Raw genomic sequence first — 21,034 nt, 5'->3', positions numbered from 1 at the left:
GCAGCAGCCTCCATAGAGACTCCTCTGTTCTCACCTCTCTGCTCTGAAGGAAAATATGAACTTCATTCTAATCAGTCTGGAACACACTATATGGACAAAAGTATTCAGCCACCTGACTGTTAGTTTTAGTGTTTACATTAATGCCAGTGGAAGTTCAGAACCTAGCGGTGAAGAGCCTTAGCAGTCGTTGACCCTGCTCTGGGGTTTTACATGGCCCTCTGCTTCCTTGCTGTTGTTCCTAAACTCTTCCACTCTCTAATAACATCACTGACAGCTGACTGTTTCATCCTGCAGGGATGAAATTTTTCCAACTGTCTTACTGCAAAGGTGTCATCATCACAGAACCACGCTGGAAGTCTCTGAGCTCTTCAGAGCATCACATGTAGCATCACAGATGTTTGAGACTGGATGGACAGGTGAGGATTTTATACACCTGAGGGAACAGGTGTTGGGAATCAGCCATGTGCTAAGTTTCATAAACAAAGACTCAGCCTACACTGCAGTTTTGAGGCCTGAGTTTTTGCAGTTTTGGAGGAAAAGAAGCCTGTAAGACTCATCTTCCCAGTATGCTTTGCAGCTCCTCTGTGATAGGAGGAGACCTGAGGAGACTCAGCAGGGGGTTCACAGGCAATAAAAGCCAGCGTAACCCCCCTCAGTGCCATTATACTGTGGATCAAGCAGCAGATCAGCTGACTTCCACCGCTGTTCTGTTTCCCTGCTTCAGCTTAACTTTTAGCGCAGTCAGCATCCGGCCGGTCGTACGAGAGTTCTGTCCTTCCTGTGGCGTGCAGCAGAGAGCCCACTGGTATCCAAAGAAGGTCACACAACCCTTTTCTCACCTCAAAACCTGCTCTCATCATAAAGCTGAATCTTGACTCCACAAGACATTAACATCATTTTGTCATGTATTGAGCTGATAATGTGTGATAAGTTAAAAATTTAAGTTGACTGTGATCAGAGTTCGCTCCCTGTGGCTGCTGATGACTCTTATTATAGCCATCTTATTTTAATATTTGTTCACCAACCAAACAAATGCAGAGGTAAAATGTCATATTAATATAACTTAACTGTCGGTGTAGTAACATCTGTTGATGTACCTCTCAAACATACATATCAAACTGGGATTTTGTTGTAGCCCCCCCTGAAGAAAAATCCACCAGCCTGCTCTGCATGTAAGCGAACTTCTACTGGCTGGTGAATGAAAAACATCCTCCTGAAAAACATCACAGTGGAAAACTCCCTGTGACTAACTCTGGTCTTACCTCAGGGCTGAGCTTCTGGCTTTTGGTTTTTCAGACACCTGAACACAGAAATGAAGAAAGGGTTAAACTGGAGCGATGAAGGATGAAGATGAATGATAAATACCTGCTCTCACTGATCCTGGAAAAGTTTGATTTAAATTTAAATTGACTCCCACAAGTTAACCCTTTACCTACGGAGCCAGCGCTGGCGCTGTGTTTTATATGTCTGGAGTATTATTACCACAACTCTGTCAAAGTTTGTCCAATTTGAAAAATGCTAACGGTGTTGGAAAGCTGAGAATCGTGGGCATGTGCACATATATGGTTCATTACGGTACTCACAACCACATAACGTGAGCATTCATAATAATACACCAGAAGTTTGGAGAGACAGCTACACGGATTCTCAACACTGTAACTCCTTGAAAGTTCGCTCAATCTAAAAAATTCCAACGCTGACAGAGAGCTGAGAATCTGTGCTTTCTGGCAATATATGATGTGTGGTATATATATTACAGTAATGTCGAACAGCACAGTGAAAACGGCAGCTTTGGCAGAAGACGAGTGAGAAAGGAGAGTGAAGGAAGAGAGTAAAAGGAGAGTAAGAGAGTGGTGTTTTGTTTTCAAAAAATAGCGTTAGATAGTGGCATTTGTGCGTGTCTGTGTTTTATCACACAGGGGACAACTGGGGACAACTTGAAGAAATTCTGGGGTACTATTTATGGGAAAGTTCTAAGAAATTTTTTTTTTGTATTTCAGTATATTTAGTCTTTAGAATGCCTCGCATGATATGACTGAACCTCTGCAGAAGACTTAGAAAAATTCTGAAAAGTGCAGGGCAAATCTTGATTCAAGTGACATCTTAGTACCATAAGATGGCGTGTCTGTCCGTCTGTGTTGATTTGCACGCCACACTGTTGCTTCATTTGTACTTGAAATCTCTTAGAAAGCCTAATGGGTGTACTGGTTTGGAACTAGAACCATGAAGAAAGCAGAAACGTATATAGATTTTCCATAAAATCTGAGATCTTTGAGCCTTACGTCACTTCCCCTGTATGACATGTTCACTCTGCCACAGTGTTGAAGAGGAGACGGCCGTCGCTCTCACACACTAAAGACGTAACCACCCCCGCTCATTACTCTGATCTTTCTTTATAACTGAGAGAGAACGTGACCGAGCTGAACAACAACCGGACTTTGTTGAAAAGCCCACAAGCAGATTTACTCTGCACACCTGGATGAGACGATACACCTGCTCCATGATCCCCTGTCAAAGTCAGCTCTCTTTAAAGCACATCTCTATGTCAGCTGCTGCGTAAACATGTTTGAACGTGAGTCCGTCGCCACGTAGCCAAACGGTGTGACTCTTCCTTAAAGCGCCATAATAAGGTGCATGCCTAAAACTTTGTAAATAGGTCAAAAGGGACAGCTTTAATGCTCCCCTTATTGTGTTGATGGCCAATCACTGCACATACGCACTAGTGTGCAGAGACGCTGAGCCATTATGCAGTTATTTGGGAAAAACTCCCCTTTCCATGAAAATGGCCTTATTACATTAAGAATCTAATGACAAGGACAGTAGCAGCACAGCTTTGAATAGCCTAAAGATGAGTCGACTGTCTGTGAGAGCTGATGGAAGTTTTTTTATGACACACAAACTTTCCAGAGATCAGGAAGCAGTTCCACCTCTGTAGCCTTAAAAAAAATTATGTGTGAATTCGGTTGGTAAATATGACTTTAGCTTTGCTATTACTAACCATAAAAAGGAGTTAAAATAGTCTCAGAGACCCTGTGGCTGCTTTTTTACCCATTAATTAAACTAATTTGATTTAATTTAAATTTATTTAAGCAGGTTATTCCATGTGTGGCATCTATCATCCCTCTATCCTCTGCTCCATCATCCCTCCATCCTCTGCTCCATCATCCCTCCATCCTCTGCTCTATCATCCCTCCATCCTCTGCTCTATCATCCCTCCATCCTCTGCTCCATCATCCCTCCATCCTCTCCTCCATCCTCTCCTCCATCATCCCTCATCCTCTCCTCTATCATCCCTCCATCCTCTGCTCCATCATCCCTCCATCCTCTGCTCCATCATCCCTCCATCCTCTCCTCTATCATCCCTCCATCCTCTCCTCTATCATCCCTCCATCCTCTGCTCTATCATCCCTCCATCCTCTGCTCCATCATCCCTCCATCCTCTCCTCTATCATCCCTCCATCCTCTCCTCTATCATCCCTCCATCCTCTGCTCCATCATCCCTCCATCCTCTGCTCCATCATCCCTCCATCCTCTGCTCCATCATCCCTCCATCCTCTGCTCCATCATCCCTCCATCCTCTGCTCCATCATCCCTCCATCCTCTGCTCTATCATCCCTCCATCCTCTGCTCTATCATCCCTCCATCCTCTCCTCTATCATCCCTCCATCCTCTCCTCTATCATCCCTCCATCCTCTGCTCTATCATCCCTCCATCCTCTCCTCTATCATCCCTCCATCCTCTCCTCTATCATCCCTCCATCCTCTGCTCTATCATCCCTCCATCCTCTCCTCTATCATCCCTCCATCCTCTGCTCTATCATCCCTCCATCCTCTGCTCCATCATCCCTCCATCCTCTGCTCTATCATCCCTCCATCCTCTCCTCTATCATCCCTCCATATCCCTCTTTCATCATCCCTCCATCCTCTGCTCTATCATCCCTCCATCCTCTGCTCTATCATCCCTCCATCCTCTGCTCTATCATCCCTCCATCCTCTGCTCCATCATCCCTCCATCCTCTGCTCTATCATCCCTCCATCCTCTGCTCTATCATCCCTCCATCCTTATCTCCATCATCCCTCCATCCTCTGCTCTATCATCCCTCCATCCTCTCCTCTATCATCCCTCCATCCTCTCCTCTATCATCCCTCCATCCTCTGCTCTATCATCCCTCCATCCTCTGCTCTATCATCCCTCCATCCTCTGCTCTATCATCCCTCCATCCTCTGCTCTATCATCCCTCCATCCTCTGCTCTATCATCCCTCCATCCTTCTCTCTATCATCCCTCCATCCTCTCCTCTATCATCCCTCCATCCTCTGCTCTATCATCCCTCTATCCTCTGCTCTATCATCCCTCCATCCTCTGCTCTATCATCCCTCCATCCGCTGCTCTATCATCCCTCCATCCTTCTCTCTATCATCCCTCCATCCTCTGCTCTATCATCCCTCCATCCTCTGCTCTATCATCCCTCCATCCTCTGCTCTATCATCCCTCCATCCTCTGCTCTATCATCCCTCCATCCTCTCCTCTATCATCCCTCCATCCTCTCCTCTATCATCCCTCCATCCTCTGCTCCATCATCCCTCCATCCTCTGCTCCATCATCCCTCCATCCTCTGCTCTATCATCCCTCCATCCTCTGCTCCATCATCCCTCCATCCTCTGCTCTATCATCCCTCCATCCTTCTCTCCATCATCCCTCCATCTTCTGCTCTATCATCCCTCCATCCTCTCCTCTATCATCCCTCCATCCTCTGCTCTATCATCCCTCCATCCTCTGCTCCATCATCCCTCCATCCTCTGCTCCATCATCCCTCCATCCTCTGCTCTATCATCCCTCCATCCTCTGCTCCATCATCCCTCCATCCTCTGCTCTATCATCCCTCCATCCTTCTCTCCATCATCCCTCCATCCTCTTCTCTATCATCCCTCCCTCCTCTCCTCGGTCTCTGCTCTCTTTCATGAACTGATTCCTCATCGCTGCTCTCCCTGCTCTGTGACGTAGCGTATTAATGACAGTGTGTGTGTAGGAAGGCTCTCAGTGTGTTTACTGATGATGCTGGAAATGCTGTGAGTGTAAACTGACATGAGGACAGTGTGTGTTGGGTTTAACTGGAGGCTATAAATGCTGGATAATACACCGTGCACTCATTTGCTTTAATCCTGTTAGCAGCACACACAAATGAATCATCTCAGCCTCTCCGTCCTCGGCTCTCTTTCTCTTTTTTTACTCGTTCTCCGTGTTTCTGTCTGCACTCTTGTTATTTCATTATTCTGGAATAATATTCTGACTTTGATGGCAGCAACACATCTGAAAAAGTAGGAATGGGTTATCAAGGCTGGAAAAGTAAGTGATACTAATGAAAAACTGATGGAGGAGCCTTTTGGTTAATTATCAACAGGTCAGTCACATGACTGGGTATAAAAGGAGCATTTTAGAAAGGAAGTCTCTCAGAAGTAAAGCTGGGCAGAGGTTCACCAATTTCCCTCCATCTACAGTCCATAATATCATCAACAGATTCAGAGAATCTGGAGAAATCTCTGAGAGCAAGGGACAGGGCTGAAGGGGCCTTCAGGGGCCACTGCATTAAAAACAGGCATGATTCTGTAGTGAAATCCCTGCATGGGCTCAGGAACATTCCAGAAATCATCGTCTGTCAACACAGTTGGCTGTGCCATCCACCAATGACAGTTAAAGCTGGATCATGGAGAGAAGAAGCCATATGTGAACAGGATCCAGAAACACCGTGGTCCGTCTTCTCTGGACCAAAGCTCATTTAACATGGGCTGAGGAAACATGGAAAACTGTTCTGTGGTCAGAGGAAACATGGAAAACTGTTCTGTGGTCAGAGGAAACATGGAAAACTGTTCTGTGGTCAGAGGAAACCACAGACGCCATGTCCTGTGGACTAAAGTGGAGAGGGAGCATCCAGCTTGTTCTCCTGGCTCAGGTCTAAAGCCTGCATCTCTGATGGTATGGGGTTGCATTGATGCCTATGGCGTGGGCAGCTCTAACATCTGGAAAGGAACTATCAATGCTAGATGTATCACAACAGCATGGCTTCACAGGAAAAGAGTCCGGGCCCTGAACTGGTCTGCCTGCAATCCAGACCTTTCCCAGTAGAAAACATTTAGCGCATAAAAAAAGGAAAAATCCAGCAAAGAAGACCCAGATAGAATCCTACATCAGACAAGAATGGGACAACATTCCTCTCCCATCAGCTGGTCTCCTCACTTCCCAGACGTTTACAGACTGTTGTTAAAGAAGAGGGGATGCTACACAAAGATAAACATGGCCCTGTCCCAGCTTTTTTCAAATGTGCTGCTGCCATCAGATTCAAAGCTCATATTTACCAGAAATGTTAAAATGTCTCAGATTCTGATCTGATGTTTCTGTTCTATTGTGAATCAAATATGAGTTTATAAGATTTGAAGATCATTGACTTCTGTTTTTATTTACATTTTACACAGCGTCCCAACTTTTTTGGAATTGGAGTTGTAATTTAGCTGTCAGAATCATGGGTTGAACATGCTTTGACAGAAGACTTTCATTGAATTTCACAGTAAATGAACTTAATAAAAAGTAAATAAGATGAGGACGTCTCACTGACCTTTGGTTCGGCCTCGTCTTCATCGCTGCTGATCTTCAGGTCATCCTCCAACATTCTGCTCAGAGACAGAGGACCGTGTTACTGCAGACACTTTGGTAGAGTTGACTCAAACTTGTTTTTTAAATAAACTTTTACATCCCCAGCAGGATAGGTTAGAAGTCAAAAAATGTCCTAAAACTGAACTCAGACAAAACTTCCATGAACATGTCAGAAATCTGAGCATCATTTTAAAACAAAACCAACCTTCATCACCAAAAATGGAGCAGAAAAATTCATCCATGCTTTGTCTCCATGTGGCTAGATTACTGTAATGACATTAAATAGGTATAGGCTCCAATTCATTCAGCTGCCAGAGTCCCAACATGCACTAGAACAGGGGTGTCAAACTCAAGGCCCGGGGGCCAAATTTGGCCCATGGTACAGTTACATCCGGCCCGCAAGGTCTATCATAACTGGCCCTAAAATATGAGGTCTGCAGATTTCCTCCAGTGTGAAAATGTAAAATGAACCTTGATGATATGAAGAATCCTTCCGTCATAAAAATGTGAAAAAATAAAGAGTAAAAATAACAAGAGCAAAAGAAACGTGGGAAAACAAATTCATTTGTGTTTTTACTTCATATTATAAATTTTGCACAATAATGACTTCAATCTATTCTTTGGACTTTATTTCATATTTTAACCATTTTCAATTTATTATTTTCACTTTAATCACATATTTCACCTTTTCAACTTAAAATTTTGATTTTATATAATATTTTGACCATTTTCAATTTATTTTCTCAATTTTAATCTCATATTTTCACCATTTCAACTCAAAATTTTGATTTTATACAACATTTTCACCATTTTCAAATTATTTTTTTCAATTTTAATCTCATATTTTTACCTTTTCAACTCATAATTTTGATTTTGTATATTTTTACCATTTTCAATTTAGTTTTTTCGCTTTTTATCTCATATTTTTACCTTTTCAACTCATAATTTTGATTTTGTATATTTTTACCATTTTCAATTTAGTTTTTTCGCTTTTTATCTCATATTTTTACCTTTTCAATTTATAATTTTGACTTTATGTAATACTTTGACCATTTTCAATTTATGATTTTGACTTTTAATCTCATTTTAAACTGTCAATCTTTAATTTCACTTTTAATCTCAAATTTTGACTTTTTCAATTGATTATTTTCATGTTTTATCTAATATTTTGACTTTTCAACTTGTTATTTCAACCTTGATATCATATTTTGAACTTTTAAGTGCACCACTTTTCATATTAAGTCATATTTTTGCCTTAAAAACACAAGTGTGACTTTCTTTTTTACATATTTGCCTTTTAATTTAACAACTAATCTCATGTTTTGACCTTTTGAACGATTAAGTTTGACTTTTTATTTCAGATTTTGAGCCTTTTAACTTTTCATTTTGACTTTTTAGATCTCAAAATCATTTATCATCATTGCTAACCTTTTTCCCCATAATTAAGTACTAGAGAAAAACGGCTAAAGGTGGACCTTGTTAGGCCCTCAGGTCAGACCTTAATTCAGAACCCGCCCCCTTCTGTGATTTAGTTTGACACCCCTGCACCAGGAAATATGGTCATATCACTTCTGGCTCCCTGTGCAATAGAGAATTACCCTCAAACTCCTCCTACGAGTCCATAAAGCTCTCAGTGGTTCAGGTATAGCCCAAAGAGACCCCTCAGGTCCTCAGGTGAGGGTCTCTTAGCCGTACCTAGAATCAGAGTGAAGGCTGCTGAGGACGCCTTCAGATACTGTGGTCCTTCTCTCTGGAACAAACCCTGCAGACCTGAGGTCTACCTCAAACTAAAATCCCCTCTCTGCATGCCCCTTTTCTTTCCTTTCATGCTTCCCACTGTTTAATCTCTTTCTTATCTCTGTTGTGATTGGTCACAAGCCTTCTTTTAGTGTTTCTGTGATTGTAGAAATAACTGTTGATGTTTTTGAACCCTCAGTGTAAAGCAAATGGAGCCTTCCTGCAGCCAATCGCTGCCCTACTGAGTCATTTAGTAAACTGTCAGCAGCTAAGGTTGGGGTGGAGCAAAGAGAAAATGAGGGTTTGGAGATTTAGAGACATTTCTACCTTCCTCATTCTGCCAAGCATCTGTGCAGCCATGTTGGTGAGGTGAGGGGGGCTGTGGTCACATTAAAACAATGCAGCTGATACACACAAATCTCCCACCAGCACTGAAGAGTTTAGCCTTGCATGTGCATGGAAGAGAGAGAGAGAGAGAGAGAGAGAGAGAGAGAGACTCACGACTTCTGTGGTGCAGTCGGAGGTTTAGCGGCCGGCTTGCTTGCTGAGACACTACACCGTTCTGCAACACAACAAACATTTTTACAGTTTCATAATAGAGGCTGTTTCATAAATACAGTGAATAAAGAGTCTGTTAAGCCTGGCTCAGATACTTCAGATGAGTTTGATTTATGGCTCACGTCTGTCTCATATCTAACAGGGCCGTCAATGACACGTTTATAATCAAGATCACTGAATTTCAAAAGTTTGAATATGACCGACTGCATTTCTTATCACACGCTTAAACGTTGACTTATTTTGCATTTTAGAGTCCACATTAAATATGTAAAGGAATTCTTAGAGCAGTGCTTCTCAACCAGTCTAGACTCAGGGCCCTCCAACAACTCCAGATTAATCCAGGTGTCTGATATTTCCTAACCAATCAGATTAGTTCATTGGTTAAGCACATGGGAGAACAAAGATGCAGAACAAAACAAACATATGTAACTAGAAAAGCACCTGGAGAGCGCAGAGCTCCACCATTAGCCCTAACTCCAAAGCATTGGTTTCGCTAAGGGTGGACGGTCATGGTGGAAGCATTGCCTGCCGGTGCCAACGGATGCACTGACAGTCTCACCCATGGTCTCACTGGATGACTGGAAGTCATGGCAGAGGGTGAATATTCCTCTATTCCTCCCAGCATTGTGAGTATTCTCGTTACAATTCCCTGTCTTCCTCTCTGTTACGCTCCGACTCGTCTCCTCAACCGGACGTGCGTCTTTCAAACTCTATAAACTCCAAAACTTTGAATAGAAACACACCCAAAAATGCTGCTGAGATTGAAGCAACTAATGTCCGCCATCTCCTGGTGTAAAGTGGTAACAGCGCAGACCTCCACCATTAGCCCTATCTCCCAATAGTAAAGAATCCTTTAAAAAAATTCCTGGATCCAGACGGTGATCCAGATCAGTCCCAAAATCTAATCGGTTTTTCCTTATGCCATTTCTGACATTTCCTGAAAATTTCATGAAAATCTGTCCGTGACTTTTTGAGTTATGTTGCTAACAAACTAACTAACAAACTATAACAAACCCATCCGATCACATGACCTCCTTGGCGGAGGTCATAAACGCCCCCATCCCTGTAACCCTGCAAAGCCGATGGATTGTCCAGATTCACATCTGTCCTCAGGCTGATCCAAAGCTCCAGTCTGAAATGACTGTGCCCAAAACACACCTGACCAACTAGCTTCATTTGAGGAGAACCAGGCGGTAGCTAGGGGCGGGGCTTAGCTATACTGGTAGCTGGTATCTAGTCTTTATCACGCTGCAGTCTAATGAGATCAGTGTGAGTCTGGCAGCTCTGCAATGTTTTTAGTTCATAATCATGTTGTAGGTTTGATGGTGATCATAAAAACTGCCTCCATATCATCACACTGACTGAACTTTAGTGATCATGGTAGTCTGGTGGACCTGGATGCAGAGAAACTTACTCTGGGAGCTGTAGCCCGAGGTCACATGCTGAGGTTCCTGGAGACAAGGAGAGAGAGAGAGAGAGAGAGAGAGAGAGAGAGAGACAGAGAGAGAGAGATAGAGAGAGAGGTAGAGAGAGAGGGGTAGAGAGAGAGAGGGAGAGAGAGAGAGAAAGAGAGAGAGAGAGAGACAGAGGGTAAATATGTGAATGAATAAACCAACAGCCTTTATTATTGACATCACAGCTGCAGAATACTGAAATAACAGAGTTCATTCTCTCTAATCTCCCCGGTTTAGTGACCGCCTCCTTTTTAACTTACTCAGGACTAATGTGGGTTTGGGGGCGGGGCTATAATCTTCTGATTTAACCATAGAAATAATTTCAGCTTTTAGTCACATTTATTCATCCGACTGAAGCTCTGCAGTCAAAGATGACTCATATTTGAGTTTTTCAGACTGTTCACATCTACAGACCTGTATTCTAGAATAAATGAACATTATTGATCCTTAAAGCAGGCAGATAGAGACTAGAGGACTCTGTTTTGATGCAGGGACAGAGAGCATGTACCAACCTTGTTCAGGATGGGGAACTTGGAGTGGTCGGCCTTCCCAGGAGTGTGTATGGCAGTGAGAGGAGGTGGCCAGGAGTGGGTCATCTCCTAAACACACATTTAGATCACTTCATCAGCAGTAGAGGAGGTCTGAGAGCATCCTGATCTTACTAACACAGAGCTGGCTCTCCTTCTGCTGGGTGTAATCCATTAGTTTACTCAGAATCAAAATAACATCATCACCTTCATACACCAGAATATTCTCCTGTGATTTCTTATTGACAGAAGCGTTTAATTCTGTTACCTTTGCATGTGTCAATAAGAGACACAGAAATATCAGAGTTAACTCATAACCTGCAGGACCAGGCCGTCTGGCTATAGACCATAAAGTTCTGTTGCTTCATTCATTATTTCCTGACAGAGTTCTGGAGGAAGATTCTCAGCTGAGGAGGAGGAAACTGAACTTTAAGACAAACTTGGTTTCTAGCAAGGAATTTTGTTTCTGCGTGCAAAGTAAAATAACGTTAGTATCCCCAAAAAACTAGGATGTTTGGAAAAGCTGGGTTAAAAATGCCTTGTTTAACAGCAAAATTATTATTATTGTTATCATCATTATATTGTTATATTATATTGTTATATTATACATTATATTTATACATATACAGGAGCATTTTGGCTTCACTTTTGTACTGGTAAATGTAAACTGACTTTAGCTTCTATAGTTCTTTAGTAGTTGTCTGAATATTTTAAGCACTTTTATGCAGGTCACGCCTACACATTCACTCACTGATGGCAGAGGTTGCTATGGAGACCGTCAGTATTAGCTAATCCCATTCATACAGAGGGAGGAGGTGTGTTGTCCATCTTTATACACTCAGTGATGCATCTGTGTGCAGGTCTGAGCTACGTACCCTTAAAATGTCTTCAACACAGCTGGAGTCGTTGGGTAGGCTGACCTGAGGAACGAGAGGAACCACATTAAACATGGAGGAGAACAGGTTAATTTATATCACACTGATAACTGAACTCTCAGTCAGCTTCAACATGGAGGAGAACAGGTTTCCTGTTTACTTCCTTCATGGCTTTAAAATTAATCGTGATCATCATACTGTGAAGAAATTTGTGGCTAATTCAGAGCACAGACGGGTTCACGCAGATAAAGGCATAATGAGGAAGGTTTCTGACAGACAAATACATCAGATTAAGAGAGCAGCTGCCAAAATACCATAACAAAGCAGCAAACAGCTATTTGAAGCTGCTGGTGTCTCAACCTCAAGGTGTAGGATCCTCCAGAGGCTTGCAGTCGTGTATAAACCTACTATTCAGCCCCCCCTAACCAATGCTCACAAGCAGAAATGGTTGCAGTGGGCCCAGAAATACATGAAGACTCATTTTCAAACAGTCTTGTTGACTGATGAGTGCCGTGCAACCCTGGATGGTCCAGATGGAGGAGTAGTGGATGGTTGGTGGATGGTTGGTGGATGGCCACCATGTCCCAACAAGGCTGTGATGTCAGCAAGGAGGGGGCGGAGTCATATTCTGGGCCGGATTCATGAAGAGAGAGCTGGTAGGCCCCTTTAGGGTCCCTGAAGGTGTGAAAATGACCTCGGCAAAGTATCTAGAGTTTCTGACTGACCACTTTCTTCCATGGTACAAAAAGAAGAACCGTGCCTTCTGTAGCAAAATGATCTTCATGCATGACAATGCTCCATCTCATGCTGCAAAGAATCCCTCTGTGTCATTGGCTGCTATGGGCATAAAAGGAGAGAAACTCATGGTGTGGCCCCCATCCTCCCCTGACCTTTAACCCTGTTGAGAACCTTTGGAGCATCCTCAAGCTAAAGATCTATGAGGGTGGGAGGCAGTTCACATCAGAACAGCAGCTCTGGGAGGATATTCTGACATCCTGCCAAGTAATTCAAGCAGAAACTCTCCAAAAACTCACAAGTTCAATGGATGCAAGAATAGTGAAGGAGATATCAAAGAAGGGCTCCTATGTTAACATGGAACTTGGCCTGTTCAGATGTTTTTGATTGAAATAGCTTTGATTTCAGTAAATATGACCTCCTAATGCTGCAGATTCAACACATGACCATTTTAAGTTCTTTACAACCAATAAAATGTTTTAAAACTTTGTTGTGCATAATAATGTGGTACAGTGCATTTTGAGGTTTTTATTTTCTAAAATATCTCGGTTATCATAATGAAGTTTGTTCAAAAACATTTGAATTATGCTGTAATGGCTGATGACTTGAAAAATATTCTGTCATTTGCAAAAATATTTAGGAAAATAAGATAAAAATGTCATTTGCATAATAATGTGGAAAGCAGTGCAAATATGTTTTTCTTATTTTTTTGCCCATTTTGACACCTTTTCTTGCAACTTTTTACCCATTTTTGACAATTTTTTCCCAGTTTTTGCCACTTTTATCCCATTTTTGCCCTTTTCACATTATTTTCTCATGATTTTCACCCACTAAAGCTACCTTTCATCATTAATACCACTTTTTTCCTAGTTTCTGCCCATTTTAGCCACTTCTTTTTGCCACTTTTATCCTATTTTTCCACCACTTTTCACCTATTTAACCTACCTTTTGCCATTAAATACCACTTGTTTCCCATTTGTTGTCCTTTTTTGCAAATCTTGACTGCTTTTTGCCCATTTTTGCACTTTTCACTCATTTTTTTTGCCACTTTTGGACCATTTTATTTTACCTGAAACTCATTTTTGTCACTTCTCACCCATTTCTGCTACTTTCTGGCCCCTTTTCCCACCTTTTCCTCCTCATTTTCACTCATTTTTGTCGCTTTTTGACCATTTTTACCACCTTTAACTTATTGTTGTTGCTACTTCAAGCTGTTTTTGCCACTTTTCACCACTTACATTGTGGCTCTTGCAAAGGTATTTTTCAAATATGTACCTCCTTGGTTGAGCATGGTTGAGTAACACTGATCTAGACTGTACTGGCCTGTCAACTGGATTTCATGACTCCAGAATCACTGCTGAGTTTTTAGGTTCCACATTTCTGCATCTTCATTTTAAACCTCTGTGTGGGTGAGACGTGAAAGATTTTCAGTAAACTGTGTTCACAGAGGAGCCAGAAGCACAGCTGCAGGATCTCACAGCATTCACAGGACGACCAGAGGATGAGCTCCTCACACAAACAGATCTCTGCTGTTTTCTCCACCAGAAATGACACCTCAAAGTGAGACACAGCTTTCTCTCGCCATTCTCACGTGTAAAGTGCTGTTGATTTCTTATTTTTCCTGCATCTTTGTCACACTTAAATGTTTCATATCACTAAACTGATTTAAATATGAGACACAGAAAACCTGAGTAAGTACTAAAGCCAGTTTTTAAATGATGATTTCATTTATTAAGGGGAAAAGCCGTCCAAACCTACCTGGTCCTCTGTGACATCCATCAGTCTGGAGAGGGTTACAAAGACATTTCTAAGGCTTACAGACTTCAGACAGCCATGAGGAGAGCCATTACCCACAAGTGGAGAAAACTGTGAACAGTGGTGAACCTTCCCAGAAGTGGCCAGCCTATATCAGAAGGCATTTCCAGCTCCATTTTTGGCCAAAAAGCAGGCCAGAGTTGGTAACTTTTGGTACAGTCAAACCAAACCTCACATACAAAGGACAGTCAGCATAATGGAGTGATTGTTGGTAGACAACAGTGCTGAACCTTCCCAGGAGAGGCTGCCATTCCCAAGGCTCCACCCAGCAATGCTGAGAACCATTGCCCACAAATGTAGAAAACTCTGAACCCTCCAAGGCATGGTCGGCCTACCTAAATGACTCCAAGAGTGAGAGAGAGTTCATGATTCATGCTAGAAACTGCATAATTACATCCACGCAGTATTTAAAAGTCTCTTTTCTCCTTGACTATTCTTCTGCTGTCTCATTAATCTTGGATAACCCTGTTTTATGTCCTTCTCCCTTTATTATTCTCCGACTCTCCTTTCTTTCCCTCTCTTCCTCACCCCGTCTTCCCCCTCTCCTCCCTCGCTTTGCAGTTTAAGTCTAAATCAGGGGATTTGGGGGTGTTAAGAGCTGAGGTGTAAAACAGCTGCTCGCTCTCTGTAAGCTCCTAAAAGGAGGAAATAATCCAACACAAAGCAGTTCTCCTCCCACCTAATCACACTATTAGCAGCATCTCCTTCCCACCTTGTCCCCTCCTCTACCTCCGACTCCCTCACTCCTCTCTTCTGTGGAAGTAAGAGTTAGAAATGTTGGGATTTGATGCTTAGAGTCTAAAGAGAAATGTATGGACTGAAAACACTGCCATGCTGGTTCAGAGTTGTGTTTGACTTTGCTGAGGATTGCAGAGTCATGCATTCCCACATGTGACTGTGATGCAATGAAGCCTAACCTTGCATTGACCAGATTCCACGTCCGTCATCTGGAGGATCCATCATGCATGAGCTTTAAGCCAGAGAGCAATGCATCCGTTTGTCTTTGTTTATTTATGATTTCACCAGTTTAGATCTCAGTGCCCTGAAACTGTCTCTACTGTCCTCCTACACGTCACGCTGTGTGATTTGTTTTGTGTTTTCTCACACTTTTGTCAGTTTTTCTTTCAAATTTTGCACAATAAAACAGAGAGAAAGAAGATGGATGCCAACCACAACCAGAAAGCCAACAACAGGTATAAAAGCAGTTATCATCAGTTATCATCCGTTATCATCTTCATTATCATGAAGATTAGTGCTGATGTGGTAATATTTACAGGTCTGATTTTCACTTAGGAACATAGAAACAGAGGTTTTCAGGTAAAGAAACCGTGTCACTTACCTTTTAAATACATTTTCTGTCATTAATGCCCATAAATCTTTGTGAATGTACACCACACCATCTCTCACTGCCAGACTTAACAGTCCTGTAAAGTGATAAAAAAAGAATCTATATTCTATGTTTGTTGTATGACAGGTGACTGTGTTCTGAACCACCAGGGTAGATTTCAGTCATGAAAAACATCTCTAAGTTTATAAAAATAGCTTCAAAATCCTAAAAAAATGAGGCAGTAAAATCTGCTCCAGGATTTTGTGGGCGTGTCTGTTGAAGGAGCTGAAGCCACGCCCCCAAAGGAGAAACACAATCCTCTCTGATAAAAAAAAAAAAAAAAAAAATAGCTACAACTGGTCTGGTCTGCTGCTGTGGTCCCGCTCTCTTTTTTTCACATCACATTTCTGTCTGACAGTTAAGAGCTAAAACTCTCCATTTCTGATGCTCTTCAAAATAAAAGTCTTCAATAAATTAGCATTGGAGGCTTTTATTTTGACAGACTTGGTAGGAATAACCTGTGTCTATCATTGGATACTTCACTAAACTTTAGCACTGAGATGCTAACGGACCGCTTCTGCTTGTAGAGAGACAGCCACAGTCTCCTCCAGGACTAAAGACAGAAAAAATATGGATTAAAACTCCCCTTCAGCAGGTAAGATGTTTGTTCGTACTGCATCTGGTTCAAGTGAAAAACAGACGAGTGCTAGAGCAATTAGCCTGACCCCTGACCTTACAGTGACCTCTGATCAGAGCTCAGCTGCCTGGCTCTGTGCCAGAGCAGACACAGAAGTCTGGGTTTAAATTTACTATTTTCTGGTACAAATCTCTCTGTTATGATGCTTTTAATGACCCGTAGTCAAACATGGCTGATAGATTTAGAAAATTTACCTCACAGTGAATTAAAAAAAACAGCATTTAAAGGGGCTCAATGCAAGATTTAGAAAAATATCAGTGTAGCGACACCGCCGGCCATTAGGCGAACTGCAACAACGTTGTGTTGCTCGGCCACGACGGCGCTCATAAACGAGCTTCCGGTTTATCAGCTGATACACACACAGACCAAGGTGATTTATCGACATCATGTATACAGAGGAGGTAAGTGACGTAACACTTAAAAGTGTAAAAATGAAAATGAATAAAGTATATTTGAACCTCTAGTGCGGACACGGCACAAAATTAAATATTGGTTCATATGAGGCGATTAAAGAAGGACGATATTTTCGCGACCATTTCTATGAATGAACAACTTCACAACTTAGTGCAGCATGACCAATTTAATTGTCTTTTACGTGTGTAATGTGTAAAGTGTATTCAATGGGATGCGTTTTAGAGCAGAAGCAGCAGGCTAACGTTGCTTAGCTCTGATAATGGAGCCTCGACCGCGGATATCAGATAGCTGACATTATGTGTTGAAGATATTTTACGAACTAAGTATCAAAAAATAAACTCAGTAAGTTGAGTCCAGTGCCAGGAAGCAAGAAAAAGATGCAATATTATCCGGAAAACACTAAATGAGCAACGTGACATTTCATTGTTTGGATAGCATCTTCATAAGCAAGCTAACGTGATGTAGCATAGGGTTTATACAACATAAAACACTACTTTGTATTTCATGGTCCAGAGTGATGCTTTACCTTTTCAACAGAAAGACGGCCATCTCTGGATCAGTATTTATCCTGAGCGCCAGGCGTAGCTACCTCCATTTCTCAAATGCTCCCCTGATATTTGTCCTCCATTTCCCCCTGCGTCGGTCACACTCTCTCTTAGCAGCAGATAAAACTGTCTTAGTTTTTTTATGTTTTCCTGGAGTTTGTGTGGGTGTTTGGGCTGAGCTAGCCAGTTGTTTACTCGCAGAAGCAGCCTTCTCCATTCAACACGCCATTGTCAGGTATAAACAGAACAGGGGGGTGCACGCATTACGTAGTACCCGACGTCACTTCAGTTGAGATTTCGCGGAAAATTCGGCCAGAATTCCTCACAGAGAAATGACTCCACAGGCTTATACAGGCAAACAAGGAAGACATAAAGAGCCTCATTCTTCACATCGGGATAAAGTGCACCATTATATACTCAAAAGTGGGAAGTTTTACAAGGCACACCAAAAACCATCTCTATACAAAAAGCCTCTAACATGTTACAGTAAATCAAGAGTATAGCGCTAGTTCCCTGCCATATCACTGAGATCAGCTGATCTCACACAAGCCCTCATCAGCTGACTACAAGTTGATTTATGCTATTGACTAATCACTCTCATGCTGTCATATCTAAACTGCTCTAGCCTGGCTATGCTTTGCTGCTCCCTCTGCAAGCCACTTTTTACAGCCCTCCTCCACCCCAGCCCCTCCTTTATTCTGCCTCTGACTTAGGCCTCGTTTACACGACGTTTTGCTTTGTTTTCCGTTTTCGTTTCTGAAAAGTTCCACGTTCAGATGGCAACATTTCCAAAACGATCTCCGTTCGCACGAGACTGCGGGAAACACCTAAAAGGATGTAGTATACATGCCAGTCCAGTAGATGGCGGTGTGATTTTTGTGCCTGCACCAGATTCTGACTCGACCCATACGCCGTCCAAGGGCGTATGGGTCGAGTCAGAATCTGGTGCAGGCACGAAATATGTCTCAGCTGATCCAAGTGATGGTGAGGTAAATCAACACTTTGTTGGAGAAGTACAGTTAAATTCAAAAGAGAGAGGAGCATGAACAGTACACTGGTGTCGGCCATCTTTGTTTAGTTTTGGGCTTCCCATCCATGCATGCGTTATAACCCTACTCATGCATGGATATTTACTGCAGCTGCAGTGCGCATGTCAGAAAGTGCCAGTTTCCCTGTTTACACGGAGATGGGAGCGTTTCGAAAAAATTCCACTCTGGAGCCCGTTTCTGAAAAGTCCTGTTTTCAGGCACCTAAACACCGTTGCCGTGTGAACGGACAGCCAAAACACTACAAAACTTTTGCGTTTTCACTTGAAAATGTCATGTAAACGAGGCATTAATCAGTGTAATAACTGCTCATAAAAAGCTATTTATAACCACACATCATGCGTGTTTCTTGACAAAGAAATCCTATAAGTCCTGCTTCCTTGACCCACCAGTGGATGTTTGAGCTGTGAACACTCCACTACCGCCCAAGGCCAGTATTCCCTCAGGGACAGTAAAATATCTCTCATCTTTAAGTCGATTTTTGTGGATAAAAGTGAATAAAAGTTTGTTTTGTTCCACCAACAACACTAAAACCAGACCTGGTAGAGCTGAACTGTTGGACATTTAGAGCCTGTGATGTTTCTCCACTCTGTGAAGGCATGTCAGTATTTTCACAAGAGTATTTAAACCAGTTAAAGTATTGATATTTCATTAATAGTAATGCTTTTACATTTATATAAATTTATCTGTTAGATTAATCTGAATTATTGACTAAAAGTGGACAAAGATGCTGTTGGGTTTTTTATTGACTAAAACTGTAAAGATTAGAAATATAAAAACTAAAATAGCTGCTAAAATTAACTCTGGAAGACAGAAATATTAAAAACTAGGAGTCAGAGAGTGATAATGGAGTTTTTACTGTGTTCTCTCACCAGGTCAACCTTTAAACTTCGTAATAATCAGAAACAGAGACGTCCTATCATCCTAACGTATCTCTGCTGTCTTTCCCGTGTTTCTGTGTGATCCTCTCTTCCTCTCCTCCTCTTCCTCTCTCTCTCTTTTATATTCATAGGATTCTAAAATGTCTGTAATGGCCTCGGAAGATTGAAAAAAGAGCTTAATTCTCATATGTGTGTGTATTTGTCAGTGATTTGCATATCGTGGATACGCTCTGATTGGCAAACTGGCAATGCAGAGCCCAGCAGGGCATTTTTTATTAAAAAGTCCTACGACACACAAACACATCACGGAGCTGTATGATTAATCCTAAAGAGCTAACAGGAGGGGATCTCTGTCTATTCTGCACCAACGCCAAAGGCAGTATGGACTATTACCATATTTATGAGGGCGCCACACAGAACGGGTGTTTTTATGGTTATCGTTGTAAATATTTTACGCTGCGGGGCGGCCGAGGCTCCGTAAGTCCATCGTCTCTAACGTGGAGGGTCGAGGGTTCGATCCCCGGCTCCTTGTCCTCTGAAGTATTTAACCTCTCTCTGCTCCCACTGTGTGTGAATGAGTGTGAAGAGGAAGAACTATCGACACAGCAGCCTTCACCTTCAGCGTGTGTGGAGGGAAAAATGTGACCGGGATGTAAAAAAACACCTTCATTAGTCAGAGAAGAGTGAGAACCAGTCCCTCTAACATTTACAGTCATTCCTCCCAGAAATTGCTGCAATTACAAATGTTTTGTTATACATTTGTTTATTGCCTTTATGTGCATTGGAGCAACAAAAATCCAAAGGAAATAGACAAAACTGACATAATTTTACACAAAACTGAAAAAATGGGCTGGACGAAACTGGATTATTGCTTGTTTTTGTTGGAAAGTACATGAGATGAGGACCTTAAGAAATAACCGTATATTAGATCACAGTTAGGTTATTTTCCCCAGTGGTGCGGCCCTATTTCTAAGTATCAAACAGAACCTGTGATATTGTGTTCTAAAGTTCAGCTGGTTCTTCATGATTAAGAGCTTCAGACCTGCTTCAGCTTCACCTCTTTGTTTCTAGACTGAACTAAAGACTTTTGTGGTTTTTGAAAAGAAAACTCACTGCTGTTCTTTGTTCTTCTTTAAATGTCGTCAAGTTCTGATAAAACTGGCGCTTTAGCAGCATCCACGCTAAGCTCTTTCGCCATAACTGTAACTGCTTTTTGTTGCTGCTTGTTTACGTCACGACTCCGCTGTGCCTGAAAGTACTGCCCCTTGTCACTGATTGGTCCTGTCACTTTCTAATTGGGCCCAAACGGTTCGGACGGGAGCTTTTCAAGATGGATTCGCCAGTGAAAAACAAGGAAACGGGCGTATCCATCTGCTTTGCAAGGTTATAAAAAGGTCTACTCTTACAACTGGTAATTTCGGGACAGCAAAAGGAAAGATTACAGTGTTGATATTCTTTGATAAGAGTTCAGCATGCCATCTTCAGTCACATGTAAGAGTGGACCCAGGAAAACTCTACATCTAGAAAGAAATATTCATCCATCCGTCCATTATCTACATCAATAATTCCATTTGGGGTCATGAACTGAGGCAACACTGCTAACCCCTGCACCACCGTGCAGCCCTAAAGTAAATTACTAATAATTCCTCTCTCTGCAGAATGTCTCAGTTGGTTGTATGAAAATATTATAAACTGGAGCATAAAAATCTCTCTGTAAGTCATGGAGGGTTTTCCATGAGTTCCACAGGACCAATAAGAGTCCAGCTCATAGATGGC

The 21,034-nt window shown here is 42.2% G+C and overlaps 1 protein-coding gene across 5 annotated transcripts in view; it reads right to left on the bottom strand.

The window, feature by feature from the left end:
* Positions 1-21,034, bottom strand: part of aff2 (AF4/FMR2 family, member 2) — an 81,108-nt gene that overhangs the window by 20,218 nt on the left and 39,856 nt on the right. For all 5 annotated transcript variants that reach the window (XM_041798266.1, XM_041798262.1, XM_041798267.1 and 2 more), the window contains exons 5-10: positions 11,799-11,843; positions 10,909-10,995; positions 10,357-10,393; positions 8,886-8,946; positions 6,610-6,664; positions 1,263-1,300 (exon numbers count right to left, since the gene is read on the bottom strand). In XM_041798266.1, coding sequence (XP_041654200.1) covers positions 1,263-1,300; positions 6,610-6,664; positions 8,886-8,946; positions 10,357-10,393; positions 10,909-10,995; positions 11,799-11,843 — 323 coding nt within the window. The remainder of the gene's footprint in view (positions 1-1,262; positions 1,301-6,609; positions 6,665-8,885; positions 8,947-10,356; positions 10,394-10,908; positions 10,996-11,798; positions 11,844-21,034) is intronic.

The sequence above is a fragment of the Cheilinus undulatus genome, linkage group 10, assembly GCF_018320785.1.
Source record: "Cheilinus undulatus linkage group 10, ASM1832078v1, whole genome shotgun sequence".
Taxonomy (NCBI): Eukaryota; Metazoa; Chordata; class Actinopteri; order Labriformes; family Labridae; genus Cheilinus; species Cheilinus undulatus.
This window is presented reverse-complemented; position numbering and strand designations above follow the sequence as displayed.